Source organism: Zootoca vivipara, chromosome 6 (assembly GCF_963506605.1).
Source record: "Zootoca vivipara chromosome 6, rZooViv1.1, whole genome shotgun sequence".
Taxonomy (NCBI): domain Eukaryota; kingdom Metazoa; phylum Chordata; class Lepidosauria; order Squamata; family Lacertidae; genus Zootoca; species Zootoca vivipara.
This window is the reverse complement of record NC_083281.1, coordinates 62,146,418-62,170,633: the sequence shown is the minus strand read 5'-3', so window position 1 is coordinate 62,170,633 and position 24,216 is coordinate 62,146,418. Positions and strand designations below refer to the sequence as shown.

Here is a 24,216-nt window from a genome sequence, read left to right as displayed (position 1 = left end):
GCAGCGGTGCAGCAGGTGGCGGTGCTGCGGTGCAGTGCGTGGTGGCGGTCAGCTCAGCAGAATCCCATCCTCGTCGCCAGTGAAATATACTCGGAGTCGAGAGTGAATTTCATGCTCTTTATTCAGCTCATAGTCATCAAGGAGGAGAAGAGAAGACGAATGGCTCTTTTCCCAAAACCATCTGCTTATATACATTATTTACACAATGGGCCTTGCGTGATTGGCTACTTCAGGGCTACACCTGAGGGCCAATTATATTGTGGATTGACTTCTGCCTGCAGCCTGATTGGCTGCTCCTACAGGCCAATCAGGTAGCAGATTCACTTCTGCCAGCCGCCTGATTGGCTGCTCCAGCAGGCCAATCAGGTTGCGGATTCACTTCCACCTGGAGTTGGATTGGGTAGCTCCCGCTGATTCTGAATCCTATTGTTCTAGGATTCAGCTCAGTACATAACAGCAACCATGCTGCATCACTCAATTTGACTAAAAATCATTACAATTGCTTTTTTAAAGTGCTAGCCACTTGTTACGCAAAAAGGTCTCTTAAGTGACTCACAGCACATTTAAGAGCATGAACCAAAGTGCAAATACATTACAATTAAACACAGGTTTTGGCATTTCCCCAAGCCTTCCTTACTAAATGGCCTCGGTCCAGTATACCTGAAGGAGCGTCTCCCCCCCATTGTTCTGCCCAGACACTGAGGTCCAGTACTGAGGGCCTTCTGGCGGTTCCCTTGTTGAGAGAAGCCAAGTTGCAGGGAACCAGGCAGAGGGCCTTCTCGGTGGTGGCGCCTGCCCTGTGGAACGCCCTGCCATCAGATGTCAAAGAGAAAAACAGCTACCAGATTTTTAGAAGACATCTGAAGGCAGCCCTGTTTAGGGAGGCTTTTAATGTTTAATAGATTATTTTATTTCATTTTTCTGTTGGAAGCCGCCCAGAGTGGCTGGGGAAACCCAGCCAGATGGGCGGGGTATAAATAATAAATTATTATTATTATTATTATTATTATTATTATTATTATTATTATTATTATTTATTACTATTACTGTGGAAGTTCCTCCACCATGCCCCTCACTGCCTCTACTGGCGCCACTTCCCTAGGAGGTCTGTCACCTTGCTGAACAGCTCTAAGCCTTGAGGAGCCTCTCTGTGCAGCCAAAATCTGCTTCCCTGGAATTTCTACCCATCACTTTGACATAACAGCATAAAAAGATCCTGCTGGATCAGGCCAATGACCCACCTAGTCCAGCATCCTGTTCTCGCAGTGGCTAGCCAGATGCCGGTAGGAAACCCTGAGCACAAGAACAGGTTTCTCCAGCAGTTTCCAGCAATGAGAATTAAGAAGCTTTATTGCTTTTGACTGTGGAGGCAGAGCATAGCCATCGTGGCTAGCAGTTCTAGTCCTGCCCTCCAGAGCAATAGTGACCATGTCTGTTCCATCAACTGCATGACATCCCTTCAGATATTCATTCCGCTTGTGCAACAACAGACTTAAGAAAATGTAAGTTATGGTGCCTGTACCTCCCTCAAGCAAAACAGGAAGACGTCTTATTCATTAAGTGCATTTATATTCTACATTTTCCTCCAAGGAGCTCAAGGTGACATGGTTCTCCTCCTCATTTAATCCTCACAATAACTCTGAGAGGTGTTGACTGGCTCAAGGTCACCCAGTGAGCTTCATGGCTGAGTCAGAATTTGAACACTGGTCTCCCACGCCCTAGTCTGAAGCTGTAACCACTATCTTACTCTGGTTCTCAATTGCCTACACTAACTGGCAGTGGATCTCTACAGGCACAGGTGCAGGTCTTTGACATCACCTGCAGGGATGGGGGTTGAAATTTGATTAATTTCGCATTAAAAGGTGAACTTACCTAACTCTCATTTCCCTAAATGATGTGGGAAACAAACCAGGGCTGCTCTTTGGAGTCCGCACTTCTCTGAATTTTGCAGGGCAGTTCTCCAGCCAAGTGAAGTGTACAAAATGCATCTGCTAGGCAAAGTGTACATAAAAACACAGGTGTTAGTGAAACTAACATACCAAAATGCATTGGATTGGGGGAAATGTAAATATTAGGCAAAAATGTGCATATTCGTCAAAATTGCACACAAATGTGTATATATTGGGAGGAATTTGTACCCAAATGCAGATTAATTTTCATGAAGACTTTCCCCCACCCCACCCCCCAAATAGATTGCAAACTGATGTGGAAATCTGGAGAAGTGAATTTAAGGTTGGAAAAATGAGAAACTAAGAAAAACAGCTTTTGGGCTGTCAGCAGCTTTTGGGTTATCAGTAGCTCAATGACAGAGCATCTGCTTTGCATGCAGAAGGTCCCAGATTCAATCCCTGGCATCTTCAGGTAAGGTTAGGAATGTTCCTTGGAGAACATACTGAGCTAGATAGACCAAAGGCAGCTTCCTGTGTTCCTAAATGCAAATATTTTATTTTTTTAAAACCAGCTGTCTTTTCCTGGACACAGGCGAAGGCCACAGCACCTAACAACCGACTCATCCAGGTCTACAACTGCTATGAGTAGGCCTTAAGTCAGGAATTTAGCCTCTCCCAGGCACCTGTTCTGAGCAAGCGGGCGGGGCGTCACCTTGTCGGCATCAGGTAACACCCACCGATCAGCTTTCCTTGGCTCCATCCTTGGCTTGCGAGGGAATGTGAGGCTTGGCCAGGAAACACACAGCAAAGCGGCAGCCGCAGCAGCAGGTCCTTTGCTAGCTGCCGCTTTCCTTCGCCGCCTGCCCCAGCTAAGATGGGGGCAAAGCACTTGTTCTCCTTGATCTTCCGGAAAGGTGCCTCCCCGCTATGCATGAGCCGGAAATACCAGCCGGTGGGCAGCAAAGAACCAGAAGAAGAGGTAAAGCGGTGGCGGGGAATGTGTGTTGTTGCTCCTCGGGAATGTCACTGCCTTGGAACAATGTTTCTCCCGAACAAGCCCTGTAGCTCCACTTGCGGAGGGTGGGCCTGTCACTCTGGCAGGTCCCTTGGGCCATCTCCAGATACAGAATGGTAATCGAGTGCTGTTAAGTGGTGGTCCTAACTTTTGGAATCCCTTGCCCCTTTTCTCTCTCTCTTTTAAAAAGCTTTAAAACCTCCCCCCCTTTCCCTTCCCTTTACTTTTTTACTTTGCTGGTTGCACTTTGCTGTTTGCTGAGGACACTGCTCCCCGTCTTACAGAGCAAGCTGCTCTGTACAGAGCCAGACCCATGGCTTCATCTAGCTCAGTATTGTCAGCACTGACTTGCAGGCGCTCCCAATGATTTTAGGCAGGGGATCTCTCCAAGCCCTACATGGAGATGTCAGGAATTGAACCCGGGACCTTCTGCATGCAAAGCAGATGCTCCACCACTGCGCTACGGCTCTTTCCCAATTTTCACATAGCCAAAGGTGTCACTCTATACACGCTTAGTATTTATTGAGTGATAATGGTTGCCCAATACAAAAATCAGTTTCCAGGTGGCTTAAAAAGAGGATAAAAACACAGAGGCTGGGGTGGGGAGAAAAGGTTGCACCCAATTTCAAGGGTTGTATCATGCTCGGAGTAGACCCACTGACATTAATGGCCATGGTCAGCCACGTTGTCTTTAAATATAAATTAGCATATGCACACCTGTGCCATAGGATTTGTGCTTAGAGACCTTTATCCACCTTTAAAAATGCTTCTGTGGACTTTCCAAGTTTCCTTGCAGACATAGCTCAAGGGGTGGCTATTCCTGCCTTCCTTTCCTGCTTTCTTGCATTGTGCAAAACTTCAGTAATATTTTTTTAAAAGAAGCACTTAACTCTTGCAATGCACTTTCAAGTGTTTAAGGTGCTTCACACACTTGGCCTAGATGCCCTCCGTACGCCAACCCTGCAAGGCAGCATTTGCTGGGAGTTGATCGGCAAAGTGTGCTGCAATGTAAATCAGTATTTATTATCTCGACCTATATTGCAGGTGGGGGGACTGGGACTGAGAAAGTGGAAAGGGTGGGGTAGGGGAGAGAGAGATTTGCCTTAAGGCTCCTTGGGAGCTCATGGCCAAGGTGGGATTCAAACTGGACACTTCCCAATTTTCAACTCAGTCTCTTACCTGCTCCATTGCAACATGTATTTGGCCACATACATACCATTCTTTTAAAGCGTATGATCTCCCCCTAAAAAGAACTCTGGGAACTGTGATTTACTAAGAGTGCTGGGAACAGTATATCCTGTGAGGGGTATACTACAGTTCCCAAGATTCTTTGGACAAAGTGGTGTGCTTTAAATGTATGTTCAGCCTCATCAATCTGCCTCCCACCAGACACTTTACGGATAAGAGCCAAGGGCACTTGAAGATTCTGCACTTCTGCTCAGTTCTCCAGTTAAGGGTTAATCCCTGAGCTCAAGACTCCCCTATCCCAGCTACAATTTTTTGTATTCCTTTCCCTTGCGACAGCCTGGCCTGGATCGTGCAGGAGGGTGTGCTAGTAGTAACAGTTTATGCTTCTTAAGAATGCTTAATCTCCCAGTGGATCTGACAGAACAGCTTTTACAGAACAAATACCTTCGCCCATATTTTCTATCCCAGCAGGCAGTTAAAGGGACACTTGGAACAGGAGTGTTGTGCTAGCATTGGAACTCTCCCTCCCTCAGCTCAGTTATTTAAAGTCTAGGGACCTGGGAAAAGAAGGGTGCTGAAAATTCAAGGGATATACTATTCCCCTTATTATTTTACTGGTGGTGAGGAATCCATTTCTTTGGAAGATTTATACAAAATGGGGAACCTCAGGCCCCCATCTTAAACTTCAGGCCAAATGCCTCTCTAAGCTGGTCCTCAGAGCTCTTCCTAAAATCCCTGTAGCATTTTTAGAATTGCAAGAAGACTGCGCCAGAAGTTTAATATCCTGCTGAAGAGGCAACCCTCTGAGTTTGCTGAAGAAGCAAGCTGTATTTGAGAATGCCCAAGAACCCCCAGTTAGAGGCAGCATTCTTTCCCAGTGCAAGAGCCACACCCTCTTCCACCAGGCAACATCCCCCACCGGCCTTGCTTTGCACCATCCTTGAATGTTTTTGCCTGGCTGGAAAGTGTCTTTGAACTCTCAGAACACCTCTTGCTTGCCTGGATGGAAGACAAGGAGGGGCATGAGAGTGTGCATAGAACCTAGCCTATGGTTACCAAGGCAACATTTACATCTGTTGCTCCACCCACTTTTGTATTTGGCTACACCCACTACCTGCATGTGGCCAGAAGGGAATGCGAACCTCAGGTTGCAAATCCCTGATTTATGCTATACTTGCCATTCTAAAGATTCTCTAAGTCTATGGGGTTTACAACAATTTGCAAGTACCAAAGCAACATCTCATAGAACTGCAGTGCTGTAGCATTGAAAGGCACCTCAAGGTCCCTATCCCAACTCCAGCCAATTGCAGGAAATTCACTCCCACATACTCTCTTGTATACACACACACACACACACACACACACACACACACACACATGCACCCACCCACCCACCCACACACATATGCACCAGAGAAGGAGCCGCTGCAGAGAGCTTCCTCCCCCACCAAGCACCAAACAGAATGATTTTAATATCTCATCAGGTGGCGCTGTGGTCTAAACCACCGAGCCTCTTGGGCTTGCTGATCAGAAGGTTGGCGGTTCGAATCCCTGCGACGGGGTGGGCTCCCATTGCTCTGTCCCACCTCCTGCCAACCTAGCAGTTTGAAAGCATGCCAGTGCAAGTAGATAGACAGTTATCGCTGCAACAGGAAGGTAAACGGCATTTCCGTGTACACTGGCACTCATCACGGTCCTCTGTGCCAGTAGCACTTTAGTCATGCTGGCCACATGATCCCGAAAACTGTCTGTGGACAAACGCCGGCTCCCTCGGCCTGAAAGTGAGATGAGCGCCGCAACCCAATAGCTGCCTTTGACTGGACTTAACCATCCAGGGGTCCTTTACCTTTACCTAATATCTCATATTAGGTGAATATGAGGTGAATATTATATTATCTCATATTAGGTGAATATGACCCAGGTGGCGCTGTGGTTAAACCACTGAGCCTAGGGCTTGCTGATCAGAAGGTCGGCGGTTCGAATCCCTGTGACGGGGTGAGCTCCCGTTGCTTGGTCCCAGCTCCTGCCAACCTAGCAGTTCAAAAGCACCTCAAAATGCAAGTAGATAAATAGGAACCGCTACAGCGGGAAGGTAAACGGCGTTTCCATGTGCTGCTCTGGTTTGCCAGAAGCGGCTTTGTCATGCTGGGCACATGACCTGGAAGCTATACGCCGGCTCCCTCGGCCAATAATGCGAGATGAGCGCGCAACCCCAGAGTCGGTCACGACTGGACCTAATGGTCAGGGGTCCCTTTACCTTTACCTTTAATATCTCATAGCTGGGGTCACTTAAAGGCAGGCATCCCCAAACTTGGCCCTCCATCATAGCTGCCAAGTTTTCCCTTTTCTCGCGAGGAAGCCTATTCAGCATAATGGAATATCCCTTTAAAAAAGGGATAACTTGGCAGTTATGCCCTCCATATGTTTTGGGACTACAACTCCCATCATCCCTAGCTAACAGGATCAGTGGTCAGGGATGATGAGAATTGTAGTCCCAAGACATCTGGAGGGCTGAGTTTGGGGGTGCCTGCTTAAAGGCCTCAAAGCGACTATTGACAAGAAGTGCAAAGCAAGCAGAGCCATCAAGAAAACACAACACAACAATGCATTAAGGTTAAGCAATGCACAGGCAGCATCACCCAGGCCCCCCCCCCCCAGTGGTCTATGGCATTAGATACCCCTATTGATTTTTGTCTTCTTATTGCTCTTTTAATTTCTTAGGCTGTATTTCATTGTGCCACAATTTGAATTCCGTGGAATGCAAATCGTATTATGAAAAAATGCAATCCAAGCAGTAAAAGGAGCAATAAAAAGCCAATTAAGAATCCTGCAGCATCCAGTACAGCCCATTAGAGTTGTTACAATGGGCAGAAAAATCATTAAGCAGGTCCACCAAGACCCTCAGCAATTTTCAAGTGGTCTTTGGGAAACCAGTTTGGGAACCGCTCACCCAAGGCATGTGTAATCATGCTCACAACAAAATAGGAACAGCGTGTCGCCTGAGACAGGTACCAGAAATTAAAATCTTCCCCTTGCCAAACCATCATGTATTTTTTTAATAATAACCCTCTCTTGGCCCTAGTTGATGAGATGCAAAGTCCAGTCAGTGGCCACTAACTGCTGGAACAGAACTTGGGAGGCTTGTATTTCCAAGCCCGCATGATGCCGTCTCAGGGGAGTTTCTCTCTAAAACACATACACACACAGCCTCAGTTTTGCCATCTGTAAAATGGGAATAGGGACATAACTCACAGGCTGTGAGAACAAAGTGAAGATGGTAAAGAAGTGTTTGCATTCTTCGTAAATTATTAGGATGAGACCAGCCTGTGTGCTCACTCAGTCAAAAGGATAAAGCAGTCAATGGCTACTAGCCACAATGACTTTTTTCCTTTTCTTTTCTTTTCAAATATTTTTATTGATTTTATACATATAAAGACATAACGCACTTATGCAAAAGTGCAAACAACATATATTTACAATAGAATATTACACACCATGTCAATACATAAATCTTCCTTTTAACTTTCTTCTACCTTTCCAACCCTTGTTTCTGGGACTTTCCCAGGTCCCTCCTTACTGATTTCCTTTTCAAATCGGCTTTAGCAGTTCTTACTCATTACTTTAAGTATTTTCCATAGCTATCCCATCTTCTTTACCTCAATCAAGTAAATTAAAATCATTTATCTAATTTTCCTCTCTCCTTCTTTCCTCCCTAATGCCTTAACAGCAAAAAAGTTTCCCATAGATATTCAAATTCTTATACATCAAAATATTTCCCTAAATACACTTTAAACTTCTTCCAGTCTTCTTCCACCGTCTCCTCAGCTTGGTCTCGGAGTCTTCCTGTCAGTTCCGCGAGTTCCATAAAGTCCATCATCTTCATTTGCCAATCTTCTATAGTTGGTAATTCAGTTTTCTTCCAGTGTTTCGCAATTAAGATCCTTGCTGCCGTAGTAGCATACATAAAGAAGGTAACATCTTTTCTGGGGATTTCTTCCCCTATTATTCCTAGTAAAAAGGCTTCTGGTTTTTTTTCAAAAATGTATTTTTCAATACTTTCTTCAATTCATTGTAAATCATTTCCCCACAATGACTTTTTTTCTACCTCTGTGGCTGGTGGCAGTATGTCTCTGGGAGCCAACTGCTGAGAACTGCAGGTGGGGGGGAGTTGCTCTGGCGCTTAGATCTTGCTTGTGGGCTTCCCATGGTTGGCCACTGTGAGATAAAGGCTGAGAGTTTGTGCTGAAAAACAGCAGAGCTTGGGCAAACAATGTACCACATATGTGATGCATAATCTCCAAAAGTATGTGGACGGGCATGTTGCATTCATTTCCTTGCTTTTGGTATGCACTCTCACAAAGTTACTAGTCCATGCCATTTTCTAAAATCCTCTGTTTCTATAATACTTCAGGTATAGGTTTATGACAGCAATGGCATATACCATGTTGTATCCTTCAAATTTTAGGAGGGCTTCCCCCCCTATATGTTATCATTCTTGTATGATAGTTTGTATACCCCAGTTCTCTGTGTTCTTTCATTTTGTTTTATATAAACTGGATAGAAATTAAACAAGGGTGCAGATTTGGAATATGTTGTTCTGCTTTTTACTAGGCTTCCCAGTTGCTTACATCAGATATTTTGGCATGGGGATCTGGAGGTAGAGCCCTCTGGGTCAGGGGGAGAGCTGAGAACAAAAGCTGTCTATTACCCTCCCCTCAAGAGTTTTGAGAGGGAGGGAAAAAATGATATTCCCTCTTTTTCTTTTTGATAACAGTCTGCAATGAATGAAAGAAAGAAAATATATGTTCAGGGCTACCTACTATGGCAAGGGGAAGGGAGAGGAGCAATGGAAATCACTGTTTCCCACCCAAAGATGAATCAAAGTTATAAGCATCTCTTGGTCCTGAGAATCCCTCAAGGAAACGCTCATATATATCCAAACTGTGAGGACTAGAGACTTGCTTTTCAAGACAAACAAGCCAAAGTTCTTGAGATCCTCCAGAATCCTGATTCCTGCACACTGCGCCCAATTTTTCTGCTTGCCAGGCAGGCTCATAGCAGGGTAGAATAAACACAGCTGTTCTCCTGACTTCGTTTTAAAACATCTCTTGTTTCGTAAGAAACACCCAATGCCTGCCAGGCCTGCCAACTTTGCTAGGGTAAACTAATGGTTTTATTTCCTCCTGGTGTACCTGTGCTAAGCGTCATGGTGGTTGTTGGTTTTTTTTTACTATGTTTAACGTGTCTTTCTTGTAAAAAGGAAAAGGAAAAAAAAAAGAGGCAAAGTCTGGAAAAGGGCACCGGGACCCAAGATTTAAATGCAAACATGCCAGCTTCGCTGCCTCTGTTTCCTGGTCTTATTAGGTTGCTCTTCTGCCTGCTTGGCTTGCTTTGCCATCAACAATAACTAAGCCACTTATCCTGGAACCACTTCAGAAGAGGTTTTTTAAGGGCAGTGCCTGCCTTGAATCGCAAAATCGCAGGGCAGTAATCCTGTTTCCTTCTCAGAAGATTAGAGCAGGGATGGGTAACCTGTGGCTCTCCAGAGGCTGCTGGACAGCTGTATAAAAAGGGCCTGCTGGATCAGGCCAGTGGCCCATCTAGTCCAGCATCCTGTTCTCACAGTGGCCAACCAGATGATGGTGGGAAACCAGCAAGTTGGACATGAGCACAACAGCACTTCTGCCCTAGTTCAGTTCCCAGCAACTGGTATTGAGAGGCACAGTGAAGGAAGAACATATTGTGATTTTATGTTTTAGCCACCCTGAGACCTGCGGGTATAAGAAAGTATATTATTATTATTATTATTATTATTATTATTATTATTATTATTATATTTTTGGCCATCGTAGCTAGTAGCTTTTGATAGCCTTGTCTACCATGAATTTATCCAATCCTCTTTTAAAGTTTAGGGGGCCATCGCTGCCTCCTGCGGCAGTGAGTTCCATTGCTTCACTATGTGCTGCGTGAAGAAGTATTCCCTTCTATCTTTCTTCATGGCCTTATGGCCAAGACCCAAATTTCATTAAGCCATTCTTTCCAAGACAAGAATAATATAGCTTTCCAATTTTGAGCCAATGACAATTTTGCAGCTGTTAACAGATAGAAGGTACGCTTTCTGTGGTTTTTAACTCGGCTGCCGTTGTTGCGCTGTTTTAATTGTACATCATCTTGAGACTATTTTGCAGAAGGCAATTAGTAAATTAATGCTCGTGATAAACTACTCCTCGATGTTCCATTGGGTGGCAATGGAACAATTGCTCTAGAACCACTTTCTGCTCCTTGGCATAGAATCTTATAACGCTAGACAATCTAATGTTGGAAGATTCTGGACAGATTTTTTAAAAGTAACTTTTCACATAAGTGCATGAAATGTGGAACTCGCTCCCACAAGAGGCAGTGGTGGCCACCAACTTGGATGGGTTTAAAAGAGGATTAGACAAATTCATGGAGGGGGAGGATGCTAGAAGTGGCCACTAGCAATGATGGCTGTGCTCTGCCTCAACGGTCAGAGGCAGCAATGCTTTCAAATACCAGTTGCTGGAAACCACAGGAGGGGAGAGTGTTCTTGCGCTCATAACCTGCTTGAGAGTTTCCCACAGGCAACTGGGTGGCCATTGAGGGAACAGGAAGCTGGACTAGATGGACCATTGGTCTGATCCAGCAAGTTCCTCATGTGTTTTTAATAATGATATATATATTAATCAAAATTGCCCAGTAGGCAGCAAACCATTTCAGTCCAGAAATACTAAATAGAGATATTGAGAAGCCTCCGTGGAGCAGAGACTTGGCTGGCTTTCCAGGATTAAAGCTGCTTCCCTTCCCACCCCAAGCAATCAATTCATGTCCTCCACAGGGATGTCTTTTATTTCCTGTTGATAAGGTTGTGCTCTGAAATCTCAAAAAAGAAAGAAAAAGAAAAAAAGAATCCTCTGGGAAGTCAATGAAAAGAGACCGGCTTTACAATCCATATGTGTGTGTGCTCCTTCCAGCTATAAAAATCACTGGAATTCTGGAGTAGGAAACTTCTTTGCTTCTTTGCTTTAGACCTTTCTATAAAGAGTTTTTACTGTGGCACTCAAAGCGATGTTGGAAATCATGTTTTATTGTTCCTATCCTCTCACTTTCTCTTTTCTTCCTCTTCCCCTTGGTGTTGAAATATTTTTCTTTCTTCTGTGCTCAGCCTTGTTTCCTTTTTAACATTTTCCATTAACAGTATCTTAACAGTACAGTAGAAGGGTGGGGAACCTATGACCCTTCGGATCTTGCTGGACTACAATTCCCATTGCCCCTGATTATTGGTGGTGGGTGATGGGAGTTGTAGTCCAACAACATCCAGAGGGCCACTGGTTTCCCGCTCCTGGTGCAGTGAGTTCTATAACTGTGGCAACAAACCCTCTCCCATATTAGAGCTCTGATTTACTGTGTGTGCCTTTTGCCCTATTTCTTCCCCCTTAATAAGTTCCTGTGTGAGCTAGTTCATTAGAGCAAATGGGGCACTGCCCCTCTTACCTTACTTGCCTGCCCAGGGATTGGCACTGCTTGTCACCTTCCTCCTCCTTAATCTCAGTTTTGTCCTTGTACAGCTGAGCAGGGAGGCAGACGATGGCGACAAAACTAGAATTAGTCTGTTATGCCCATCATTGGCTCTGACTATACCCACTTTGGGGCTCTCTGCCTTACCAGGCCCAAAGGAGCCACCACTGTTAGCATGGTCACTTAAGCAAGATGAGTAGAACACAGAGGGAAAAGTCCTGATAACACATTACTGAGCAAAAACTGTGTGTAATTTGAGGAGAAATGAATGGAGGTTTTGTCTTTCTTAGTTCAAGCCTCATATGTACATAGCAGGGAGACATTCAACCAAATACACAGAGTAAAAACTCCCTTCGGAGTCAATCGGGGCACATGCTACCTCAGCAAACATCATGGCATTCTGTCTAGTTGCTAAGCAACACTTCCACCAGCCCGCCTCTTAGCTAGTGGCCTTTAACACTAACAGAATTAACTATTAAGTTACAAACTGGATGATACCTGCTGTGGCACTTCCAACAAGAAGTATAGAAGGAAGAGCCTTAGACATGCCAGGGATCACCTGATGTTCCAGTCAATAAGGCACGTATGTGTGATCTAGGCCTGAGCCCATTTTCCACTGTTCCCCCACTTAAATTTCTGGTTTAAATGGTTGTAGACAGTCTCATCTCTTCCTCTTTCTTCACCACCTAACATTTTATTTGCATTATGTAGCCTGAAGAAGAATCTGAACTGAAGTCAGTGGAAGAAGAGAAAGAGGTTACGGCCCTTCCTCCCAAAGAGGCTTGCAAACGCCATGCAGAAGAGCTGGCAAAAATGTTACAGGTAAGAGCCATAAAACCACAACAGAGACTTTTGAGAAACACTTCAGAAGAAAGAGGTGCAAGTTAGAATCATCTCCTTGTCTCTTGTCTTGACATGTGTTCCTGAAATGATCTAATATTCACAATATTTTCACAATGCTGCCTGCCATTGGAAAAGCTATGATGAGGTTAGAGAGTGTCGGCAAACGTGCTTAGCTTCTCAGGGTAACTGTGTCAGCAAAAGACCTCTGACAAGCCGTTGCTGTTTCAACTGCATCAGAGCATCCAGACAGGTGACAGTTTCTGCAGGAGGGGGGGCGGCGGCATGGGAGTCATTGGCCCCATTTATTTATTTTTACAATTGGCATGAATTAACTAGGAAAAGTCAAGGGAGTTGTTGTTGTTATTTACTAGTGGGGAGCACCCAGTGCTATCCAGGAATATGTAGAAACCAGCAAATAATGTGTCGGTTGTGAGCTTGGACCCATCACTCCAAAAATGGGCAAAGTCCTGTTGCGGTCTGCCATCTTGATTCAAAATGGCGGCCAGCAGCCAAACATCAACAGTGACTGCTGCCTCCACATCAGGAACCCTTGTATTGAAATTGGTGACAATATCTTTGAGAGGCAAACAAACCTATAGAGCAGACAGACAGATGGATGGACAGACAAACCACTTTCCAAAATATATAGTAGAGTATTACATTTATATCTCACCTGTCCTTCAAGGAGTTCAAGGTGACATTTGTTAGCTCTCTCCTTCCCTACTAGCCACACATTCAAACCCCTAAATATAGGTAGATTTTTATGCTGGTATTATGAACCCAGCAACTCCCAGCAGTAAGGGGCTTCCTAGTTATGGAGCAGATGTGTTTGGATATGTCCCTCGTCTCTGAGGGAACTTAAAGAGTGCAGAGGGGTGTGTGTTTGTGTGTGAAACCTTGGAGAGAAAGAGAGAGAAAGTGGTTGGCAGAGGAAGAAGGGAGAAAGAGGGTGCCCCACTCACCCCAACATATTACCCGAGGGAACTTTAAAAAGATTCCCCACCCCTGCTTTATGTTGTTTTTTAAAATACACTGTTGTCTCTTCAGGTTGATATACAGAAGGGACTGTCTGAAGTGTCAGTGCTTCACCGAAGGATCAAGCATGGCTGGAATGAATTTGTAATAGATAATAAGCAGCCAGTGTGGAAGAAATATCTAGACCAGGTAAAGAACGGGAATGCTAGTGGCTAGCGGCAAAGGGTTTTGTGGATCATTGGATCGTTGGGTGTATGTACCCTGTCTCTTTCTCCAGGGTTATGTTGAGTAATAACGTTCAATTTAAAACAAATATGTACATCTGGCATAGGAGTGGGTGTGTATATACACACACAATTACCAGGACGTTTTCCTGCTCAAGCTCCCTTCAAATGGTCCAAGATGCTAATCTAACCAGCCCAGACGTTTGTTTGACACGATTAATGTAGCCTGCAGATCCGTGGAGGCTGGTTCTTTAGGGCACTTTGGACACCGCCCCAGCAGCCTTGGCCTGCCTCCACCTGCCTGCAGTCATAACCAGTCCGGGTTGCTGCTTATTGGACTTCTCCTCCTTAGTCTTAGTATTGCCATGAAAGAACTTAGCAGGGAGGAGATGGGGACAAAGCTGGAATTAGTTGGCTCTGCCTGTCTTTGGCTCTGGCGCCCCCTCCTGCTGACCTCCCGCCCCAGGAGAGTGATGGAGCTTAGCTACACTCTCCATTCACTGAGCTCTACCTTAGCCACCTGCCAGCTGCTGTCTCTTTTATCCAAGCTCCGCCCCCTGACCCACAAGTCAGTGCCCCTCACCTTTGATGCTCTGGGGACATGCCAGTGGTCAGAATGCTAGGGCAGGGGCAACAAAGCCTTTTCAGCCTGAGGCCTGCATCATTCTCCTCCAGGAGCTGCAGAGCAGTGGTGGGCGGAGCCAGAGGCACACGTGGGTGGAGCAAAAAAATGTAAAAGTTTACCTTTGTGTAATAGGCTAGTTTTTACTCACAGGTGTGTATCCCCCTTTATCCTTCATACAGACAAGGCAGAGGCATTATCTGAGTTCAAGGGGTCATTCTAGTCAGTCAAAAGCATTCCAGGAGGGTGCAAAGCCAGTGCAGTGAGGGGTATGGCCTGTGGAGAGTTCTGAGGGCCAGACAGAGAGAGTTGGAGAGTCCTATTTCAGCCCAGGCTTGAGGTTCCTTACTCAAGCATGAAGTGAAACTGCTTGGATCAAGCAGAGATTATTAGTTCTGGGCATGAATTGTGTGACAACTTTACTCCCACTGTGAATGGCAAAAAACAAACAAACCTTACTTCAGTCAAAGGAATTTCTCCTCCTTCTTTCCCTTTAGTTTAAGAACCCCCTGATCCTTTTGCTGCTGGCCTCTGCTTTAGTAAGTGTGGTCACTAAAGAATACGAAGATGCCGTGAGTATTGCAATGGTACGTGATCTGTTTTCTTTGGAGTCCTCATTCTTGGAGACATCAGAACTAAGGGACTATTTTCAACTGTACTGAATAGGGGAGAAGAAAGGGGGGATCAGGTTTCTAGGGGGTGAAGAGAACCACTCATCAACTGATTTCTCTAGGTTAGGGGTGGGGTACCTTTTGGGGGGTAAAGGGTCCCAGTGGAAGACTGCGGGGGGGGGGCTGCATCTCACTCCAAACCTACACCCTTAATAAACACAGTCTCTTTCTCTTAAGCACACACAGAGAGTTATTTCCCTTAAAATCTTAGTAATTCTGTTCAAGTTTCACATTTTTATTTGTTTGTTTTCAGTTTGCCTAGTTTCCATGTATGCCTGAAATAAATATCCAGTCTCCACTGGCATGTGACGTTACGCTGTCTTTGTTTATCCACCCCCATTTTTATTTTTTTAGGCTGTCATCATCGTGGTGACTGTGGCCTTCATCCAGGTACAACCTTTTCTGATAACTGACCATTGTGGGTTCTCACCCATTCAGACAAAAAAAACCCCGTGCACTGACAGCGATGTGCTTCTTTTCTCGCAGGAGCACCGCTCTGAGAAATCTCTGGAGGAACTCAACAAGTTAGTCCCGCCAGAGTGTAACTGGTAAGCTTTTAAAGCATCCACACATTTTAAACCTTTGGTGTAGCACTAGCCAGATGCCTTCTTCGTGAATGTATGGAGGCACAAAATGCTTGTGTGTGTTTGAGGGGTGATGGTTACAATTGCAGGAGAACCCCTACCTCTGCCCCCCACCTGGAGCTGATACTCACACTTCCAATTTACAACTGTGCAGGTTAGCCTCCCTACTATAGGAGAAGCAGATCAGGGCTTAAAGAGGAGAGGGAGAGAGAGAGAGAGAGGGAGGGAGAGTTAGTTTGCTTGCTGGCTTGCTTGCTCAGGGTAAACCTGTGTCTTTACAAATGATAAAAATATCCTTTATTTGCCTATTGGTCATTTGTGCTTTATTTTACCGTGTGTGTTGAAATGTTTATAAATGTTCAGTTCTGGAACTGATGTTCATTTCCTTCTTCACCAGAAGGACAAATACCTGCTCCAGCCTTGCCAAAGCAAATATGTAGTACCTTTTAGTGGTTTTAATTATTATGTCCAAAGGGGTGGCGTATTTGTCTTCCAAGGTCAGAGAACACTTTGATCATTTCCCCCACTTTCCCTTGTTCCTTCCACACCCAGGGACACTTTTTAGAAAGAAAGTCACCAAATTTCTTGAGGCCACATGCCATTGGTGGGCAGGGCCAGGAGCAAAAGTGGGTGGAGCAACAAATGTTTTAACAGATCCAAACAGTCTGGGAACTATTTTTAACCATTTTTGTATGTGGAATTGTTTTTAAATGTTTTTAATATAACAACAACAACAACAACAACAACAACAAATTATAATAAATTTAAATAAATTTGTAGACCCGCTTCATAGCCCAAAGCCATCAAAGTGGCCTACTAGATAAAAAAACAAAATAAAGCACAAATAGACAAGTTTTAAACGCAATGAAAGCACTTCAGCAAACTCTACAAACAATAGAAAGGTATTTGCAAATTCTAAAAACGGTAACACAATATACAGTGGTACCTCGGATTATGAACTTAATCCGTTCCGGAAGTCCGTTGTTAAACCGAAGCTGTTCTTAAACCGAGGCACGCTTTCCCTAATGAGGCCTCCTGCCGGTGCCCTTCCACCGTTCAACTTCCATTTTTAGACCGAGGTAAAGTTTGCAAACTGGGACACTACTTCCAGTTTTGCAGCGTTCGTAAACCGAATTGTTCGTAAACGGAACTGTTCTTAAACCAAGGTACCACTGTACTACATTATCTGTCTCATTGTCCACTATTTAACATAAGCTATGCAACTTGTTGCATTACATATGTAACTTATATTCATTTCAATGTCGACTCCAAAGCAATGTTAAAAAACATCATTAGTTACAGTACATGTTGTTTGTGAACTTACTGTAAAAACAACTTCCTGACTACAGACAAACATACAAGCGGTAGCAATTTCTGCTTCCCCTTCTGTTGCCATTGGAGGGGTCTGACATCCCTGGCCACCGCAATGCATCTTCTCCACAAACCCTTTGGCAGCTCTGCTTTGCTCATACGATGCCATTTCTTTGTATTTATCTCCTTGTGGGGGGATACTAGCATGAGAGAGGGGAAACTGCAGGTTCTTCTTGCTCGAGAGCTTGTTCCCGGCGACATTGTGTGCCTTTCTATGGGAGACAGGGTTCCGGCAGACGTCAGGCTCGTAGAGGTAAGGGATGGATGATGGAACAGTACCATGTGCATTCCATAACTGGGTGCTCCCATTATGAAACTCAGTGTAAAATTAAACATGCCATCTCGTGATTCAGTTTTTATGCTTCTGAAGCTTTGACAGAGGACAAGTGCATCCATCCTCACAAAACCCATTTCCACTCATAGCTGCCCGTACACTTTGGGCACTTTCCGAAGCCCTTCTCTGCTTGACCCTGTCATAGGAGATGCGGTGGCTGGCAACCAGAGACAGGGCCTTCTTGGTGGTGGGACCCAGATTGCAGAATGCTCTCCCCAGAGAATCTCACCTGGTACTTACTCTGTGCTAGGCAAAGACTAATGATGCTCATTAGGTGTGTTGAGAAAACCCTATGAAAAGATGCAATTGTGTGTTTGATGACATCAAGACAATTTTTGCGGGGTGTTTTCGTAGGACGGAATCATGTGACTGCTTTTGGGGGGGGCAGCATTCTATTGATGCTTGCATGGGGGGTGGATATGTGGAAATAAGTGAAAACCGTGCCAATCTGCACATGCTCTAGTTCCAGAATTAACTGTATCAAATCTTCAAGTTAAACTTTAATGAATGAGGAATGGGAGCGTAGCACCAAAACAGGAAAGGGATGGAATTCACGGGAGTCCATTTATCCACTGTTTTGTCAGGTTACAGATCTCTTAGTGGACGAATCCAGTTTCACGGGGGAAGCAGAGCCCTGCAGTAAGAACGATGGTATCTTAGCAGAAGCTGGAGACCTGATGACCCTCACCAATGTTGCATTCATGGGAACTCTAGTACGATACGGCAAAGGAAAAGTGAGTGGTAAATAACCTCCTTTTGCTAGCTGTAAGTAGCCCATCATTAGGCAATGATACATAAGCTTGTTGTATGTGCTGGCAGCAGCAAATCTAAACCTGCGTGCTCCTGATATTTTCCATGCAGTTACAATCCAGCACTTTTTGAATGTTGCTGTGCAAAGGCACAAGGGACGTGGGTGTTGCTGTGGGTTAAACCACAGAGCCTAGGGCTTGCCAATCAGAAGGTTGGTGGTTCGAATCCCTGCGACAGGGTGAGCTCCCGTTGCCCGGTCCCTGCTCCTGCTCCTGCCAACCTAGCAGTTCAAAAGCATGAAGTGCAAGTAGATAAATAGGTACCGCTACAACAGGAAGGTAAACAGAGTTTCCGTGCGCTGCTCTGGTTCGCCAGAAGCGGCTTAGTCATGCTGGCCACATTACCCGGAAGCTGTACGCTGGCTCCCTTGGCCAGTAAAGCGAGATGAGCACTGCAACCCCAGAGTCGGTCATGACTGGACCTTTATGCAAAGGCACACACACAAAAACAACAAATTCAAGATGTGCCCACAACAAAGGAAGTCATGTGACATGAGAATACTGGCCCACCTGTCAAAGTAGCCCATTAGGGGTTGGCTGTTCGCCTATATGGCTAATATCAGCTTTGTGGAGCTGTTTAAGGCCACATTCATACCATATGTTTAAAGCGATATGATACCACTTTAAACAATTGTGGCTTCCCGCAAAGAGGAGCTGCAGTTTGTTAAGGGTGCTGAGAGTTGTTAGGAGACCCCCTATTCCCCACCCCTACAGATCTACAAGCCCTCCTCACTCTGGGAAATAGCAGTTCTGTAAGGGGACTTCCTAACCCAGACTTCCTCTTTAACTATTAAGGAGCTATCATCACCCGAAAGATACAGATCATCTTCCTGACTTTGCATCTCTTGTAATGGGAAAAAGGTGAATGTGTATTAAACCAAGCTTTAACTATGGTTTATTGACTGTAGTTAACATTAATCATGGCTTGGCATTATGTACAAACCAGGTCGTTGTGTCTCCAGCTGTCATTCAGGGGAAAGTTTTTCAACTCTGGGGAATACCATCAAAATCTAAGGAAAAAGGCAACTTATTCTTTGCGTTCTTCTGCTTGTTCAGGGCATTGTCATTGGAACAGGTGAAAACTCACAGTTTGGGGAGGTGTTCAAAATGATGCAAGAAGAAGAGGTGAGAAGAGGTCCGGGGGAAAGTGGGCCAAGTTCTTAGTAGGGTAACATGCATAGGGTTCTATTTCAAGAGGGTTTTTCTTTCTTCCCTTTGCTGTCAATTAATGCATCAAGACCCCCAAGACTCCACTCCAGAAAAACATGGACAAACTGGGGAAACAGCTGACTCTCATTTCATTTGGCATCATTGGTGAGTTTTGCGAAATACTTTAAACCCCCTCCCTATTAATGACCTATTGCATATTTTAAGAACTAGATCCTGCTTATCAGAAGGGACCATCATTTTGGGAGAGACTCGCTATGTGTGTAGCAGGAACAGGGAAGAAATTTGACTCAGATCGGATTTCAAGGCAAAGTTACTTACTGGTAATCTGTGCAACTGAAACACAGCTGTCCTTCAAAATTCACAGCTCTCTGAATTTTGCAGTGCAATTCTCTAGCCAAGTCATGCGTACAAAAATGCAGTTACGAGGGCAAATTATCCATATGCTGGTGAAATAACATGGTTTTTAAATTATTATTTGGGTAAAATTGCTTGCAAAAGTACGTACCTTAGGCAAAATTGCACTTTAAAATGTGTACGTGGAGAGAGATTTGTGCCACAATGCTGAGGACTTTAGAAACAAAGAAGCCCCAAACCTGTACAGAAATGTGGAGAACCAAAATTAAGGCTGAGAAAATACAAAATGGACAGTTTCACCCATCCCTAGAGTATAGATTTGTACAGTAGAAGCCTGGAGTTAGGCTGTGAAAATGTGACTGCCCTAAGGTCCCAACACACTAACCCAGGGTTTCCCAAACTTTGGTCTCCAGCTGTTTTGGAACTACAACTCCCATCTAGCAGGACCAGTGGTCAGGGATGATGGGAATTGTAGATCTAAAACAGCTGGAGACCCAGGTTTGGGAAACCCTGCTCTAACCACTACACCACACTGACCTTAGTTTGTACTAAGTCCTTGTGCATTTTCATGTTCACGTATGTACCTGAACATGCCTGTGGTGCCATCAAGATAGCATCTGTGTTTTCCTCTCCTGCAAGGTTTACTTATGCTGATTGGCTGGTTGCAGGGGAAGCATCTTCTTGGCATGTTCACCATTGGAGTGAGGTAAGAGCTGGAAGGACATTTTATTGTCACAGTAGAAGAACAGAACAGAATGCAAACATGCTGATCAAAAACATTCTAGTGTATATTTCCTGCCTATCTCTAGATTGAGCAGGGGTGGGGAACCTTAGGATCTGGGGGCCAATTGTGGCTTTGCAGGCTTCGCTATCTGGCTCAAGGACTCTCACCAAGCCATATACCTCCTTGGCCCTCCTTGAGAGTTTTTGCCTGACTGGAATGTGCCCTTGAACTAGGCCTCTTGCTTCTCTGGCTGGAGGTTAGAGAGGGGTGAGTGTAGAAACTACCCTAGAAATTACATTCATTTCTCCACCTGCATTTCCTTCTGCTTAATAATAATAATAATAATAACCATTTATTTATTTATTTATTTATTTCGTTATATCCCGCCCATCTGGCTGGGTTTCCCTAGCCACTCTGGGCGGCTTACAACAGAAAAATGAAATAAAACAATTAAACACTAAAAGCCTCCCTAAACAGGGCTGCCTTCAGATGTCTTCTAAAAATCTGGTAGCTGTTTTTCTCTTTGACATCTGATGGGAGGGCGTTCCACAGGGCAGGCGCCACCACCGAGAAGGCCCTCTGCCTGGTTCCCTGCAACTTGGCTTCTTGCAACGAGGGAACCGTCAGAAGGCCGTCAGTACTGGACCTCAGTGTCTGGGCAGAATGATGGGGGCAGAACGATGCTTGTCCTTTGCATGTGGCCCAACTCTGTGATAGATAGATAGGTAGACGGACAGACAGATAGACACACATACGATATTTCCTTTTTTAAAAAATGACTTTTGATTACGTTGTACAAAGGGTAACGCAGGTGGATTCTGGAAAGAGATTAGTTTGTAACCAGAGCCCTCTCCAGGTGTTTAGGAGAGCATGTGAGGACTCAAACTGTATAGGGGCCATTGCCCCATTCCCTACCCCTTAAATTCTGCTGCCTGCAGTGACTGCTTCAATCTGTCACATGGACTGGCCAGTCCTGTAAGACAGCCAGTCTAGAAACCCAATCTTCTAGCTGCTCAGGCCTCTGAACAAGGGTGTTGAGGGGCTGTAGCTCAGCAGGAAGGCCCCTGATCTGCATGGAGGAAGCCTCAAACTCTGAACAGCAAATCTCCCCACTGCCCACTGGCGGAGGAAAGGGGGGGCGGGGGGAGCGCACCGCCCCTAGCACCATCGGGGAGGGGGGTACCATCGTGGCCAAACACCCCAGACACGTGCCGCATACCACTGCACCGGGAGCCAGGCCCCCGCAGGCAGCGCGTCACGCCCCTGCGGGCAGTGTGCCATGACCCTGGGGTGTGCATCTCACCCCCGGGATGTGTGCCAGCCATGCCCTTGCCTGCTCTCCACCTCTGGTGTTGGAGCGTGCAGCTTCGCCACTGCCACTGCCCTAAAAGAAAAAAACATCCATTCCACATAATGCTTTGGAAACTCCCCAACAAGGTGATTGAACTATCAGAATCTGATGCAACCATTTTTGTCAGCAGCAGTGGAGAGAGAGCTCTTCAAGCAGGACAAATGGTAGCACCAGAACCCAAGAGTTTAATCCCTGTAGCTGTTGAGCTTCATAAGCACTTGTGCATGTGCTGATGACGGGATGGGTGGACACAGCATGCCCACCCTTCCCCACCAATATACCTGCCACGAAACATTTGCTTCTCTCTGTGCAAATATTAACCTTGCTGGCCATATCTCCCTTGTTGTTTGAAGGCTGGCATTGTACATCCTTATAGTTTGCATGGCAGGCCGCCTTCTTATCAAATGACATGCGCCACCTGTTCAAGTATCTGGAAAAGGGATCCCTTGGCATCAGAGGATTGCAATGTTTGTATTACTGCCTGGCGGCACGATAAAAGCAATGTGTGGGAAAGTCGATACAGATAAAGAGAAATGGTTGAGGACTTGGAAAGGAAAAGGTTTAGGCTAGGTATAGAAACAATAAATAATAAATAGATTGGAGTCCTTGGAGAGTTGAGAAAATCAAATGAAGAAGATTCCAAGAGCTCTGGCCAGGTAGTAGATTAATTTTTAGAAAGTTTTAAATTGAGAATAATAAGACAAAATTCCAGTAGCAATCCAGTTCTGGTACGCTTTGACCTTGAAAATATGAAACTAGAGCTGATGAAGAATAAACCGAAACAGGGCCTTGTCCTGGGATTTCTAAAAACTGGATTGCTACTGGAATTTGTCTTATTATTCTCAATTTAAAACTTTCTAAAAATTAATCTACTACCTGGCCAGAGCTCTTGGAATCTTCTTCATTAGGTATAGAAACAAGGCAGGCAAGTATCAATGGAGGGTAGACGCTGTTGAATAAAAGTAACACTAAAGTGGACCAGCCAGAGTTGTCTTCTTTTCCTGCACAGTCCCTCTGTCCCTTGAGGGCTATGAATGTTGCCTTGCTCTGTATTCTCTTGTTCACCAATATTTGCGCCTGAAGCATAGATCAGGGCTTTGTCAGTGGTGGCACAAAGGCTACAGAGCTCTCCACCAACAGACCTCCATCTGACCCCTACACTTCTGTGTTTTGATGGCAGGCAGAAAAGTATTTTCATACTAGTCCAGGGATAGGGAACCTCCAGCTTGTGAGCCAGATCTGATTGGCTAGACCCTGGAATCCAGACCCTGGTGCTTTTTGGAGGCCACGCCTCGTTCTCTGCACTGACTGACTGATGTCTCACTTGCTCTGTTCACAATTGCCATAGCAGGCAAAGCAAAGTGTACTGAGTGAGTGTGTGAGAGATGGGGGAGGAAGGGAGGGGGAGAGAGAGAGAGAATGGGTTGTGCATGTCCCACTGATATAAAGCTCTGACTATTTTCTCCCAAAATAATGTGGCCCTTGGGTGGGGCAGGGGTAAGGTCCCCCACCCCTATGATGGAAAACCTTTCCTTCCTCTGTTATACATAAAAAGCTCAGGGTCATACAATACAATGGATTGGCCAGAGATTTAGGACAGAAAAAAGAGAGAGTACTTCAGAGTCAACATACAAAGAAATTGGACCAATTGGTTAAGCCCAAATGAGGCTTTGCATTCTGCATTCTGCAAAGCTGGCACCAGACTGCAAACAGCTCTGCCTCCGATGGACGTCTGCAAAGCTCCACTGGGCATAGGAACAAAGGAAGCAGCCTTCCATGTGGAGATGATTGCTCCCTTGAGCTCAGTGAATTGTCCACACTGACTGGCAGCGGCTCTCCAGGGTGTCAGACAAGGGCCTCTCCCAGCCTTACTTGGAGATGCCAGGGACTGGACGTGGGGCCTTCTGCAGATGCTTTAGTGTCCTTCCTGCAACGGAGCCAAGAGCTCAAGTGTTGAAAGAAGCACCCAGGGCCCATGAAAAGGCAGGTCTTAATGTGTTTCAGCATCAGGGCCCTGGAGCAAGTTGATGCTTGCATATACTTCCTTGCAGGAGTTAGTGAGGATGGTGGTGTGTAACACCAGTGGTAAATGATTCTGTGTGTGCAGCTTAGCGGTGGCTGCAATCCCAGAGGGCCTCCCCATCGTGGTCACGGTGACCTTAGTCCTGGGCGTCTTGAGGATGGCCAAGAAACGAGTCATTGTGAAGAAGCTGCCAATTGTAGAAACTCTAGGTAAGAGCACCGCGCGCATGAAGGCGGGTCATGGGGTGGGTGGGTGGGTGTAGAGCAGGCATGTCAAACCTGCGGCCCTCCAGATGTTTTGGACTACAATTCCCATTTTCCCCAACCACTGGTCCTGCTAGCTAGGGATCATGGGAGTTGTAGGCCAAAACATCTGGAGGGCCGCAGGTTTGACATGCCTGGTGTAGAGCCTTCCAAAACTGGATTTGCTATCTCTGTGGCTGATTCCACTGTCATTGTTTCCACCCCTTCATTTAATGTGAGGGAGGCGTTTCCCTTACTCTCTCATAATACTAGAACTTTGGGTATTCTAAT

At 45.4% G+C, this 24,216-nt stretch overlaps 1 protein-coding gene across 1 annotated transcript in view; it reads left to right on the top strand.

Annotated features, from left to right (window-relative positions):
• Positions 1 to 2,650: 2,650 nt before the first annotated feature.
• The window catches only part of ATP2C2 (ATPase secretory pathway Ca2+ transporting 2), a 37,686-nt gene continuing 16,120 nt past the window's right edge, over positions 2,651 to 24,216 (top strand). Inside the window, exons 1-12 of the mRNA XM_035117919.2 lie at positions 2,651 to 2,868; positions 12,340 to 12,450; positions 13,519 to 13,635; positions 14,790 to 14,879; positions 15,318 to 15,353; positions 15,450 to 15,511; positions 17,063 to 17,171; positions 17,837 to 17,986; positions 19,118 to 19,186; positions 19,300 to 19,375; positions 20,225 to 20,291; positions 23,768 to 23,892. Of these exons, the coding sequence (XP_034973810.1) occupies positions 2,764 to 2,868; positions 12,340 to 12,450; positions 13,519 to 13,635; positions 14,790 to 14,879; positions 15,318 to 15,353; positions 15,450 to 15,511; positions 17,063 to 17,171; positions 17,837 to 17,986; positions 19,118 to 19,186; positions 19,300 to 19,375; positions 20,225 to 20,291; positions 23,768 to 23,892 (1,117 nt within the window). The 5' untranslated portion in view covers positions 2,651 to 2,763. The remainder of the gene's footprint in view (positions 2,869 to 12,339; positions 12,451 to 13,518; positions 13,636 to 14,789; positions 14,880 to 15,317; positions 15,354 to 15,449; positions 15,512 to 17,062; positions 17,172 to 17,836; positions 17,987 to 19,117; positions 19,187 to 19,299; positions 19,376 to 20,224; positions 20,292 to 23,767; positions 23,893 to 24,216) is intronic.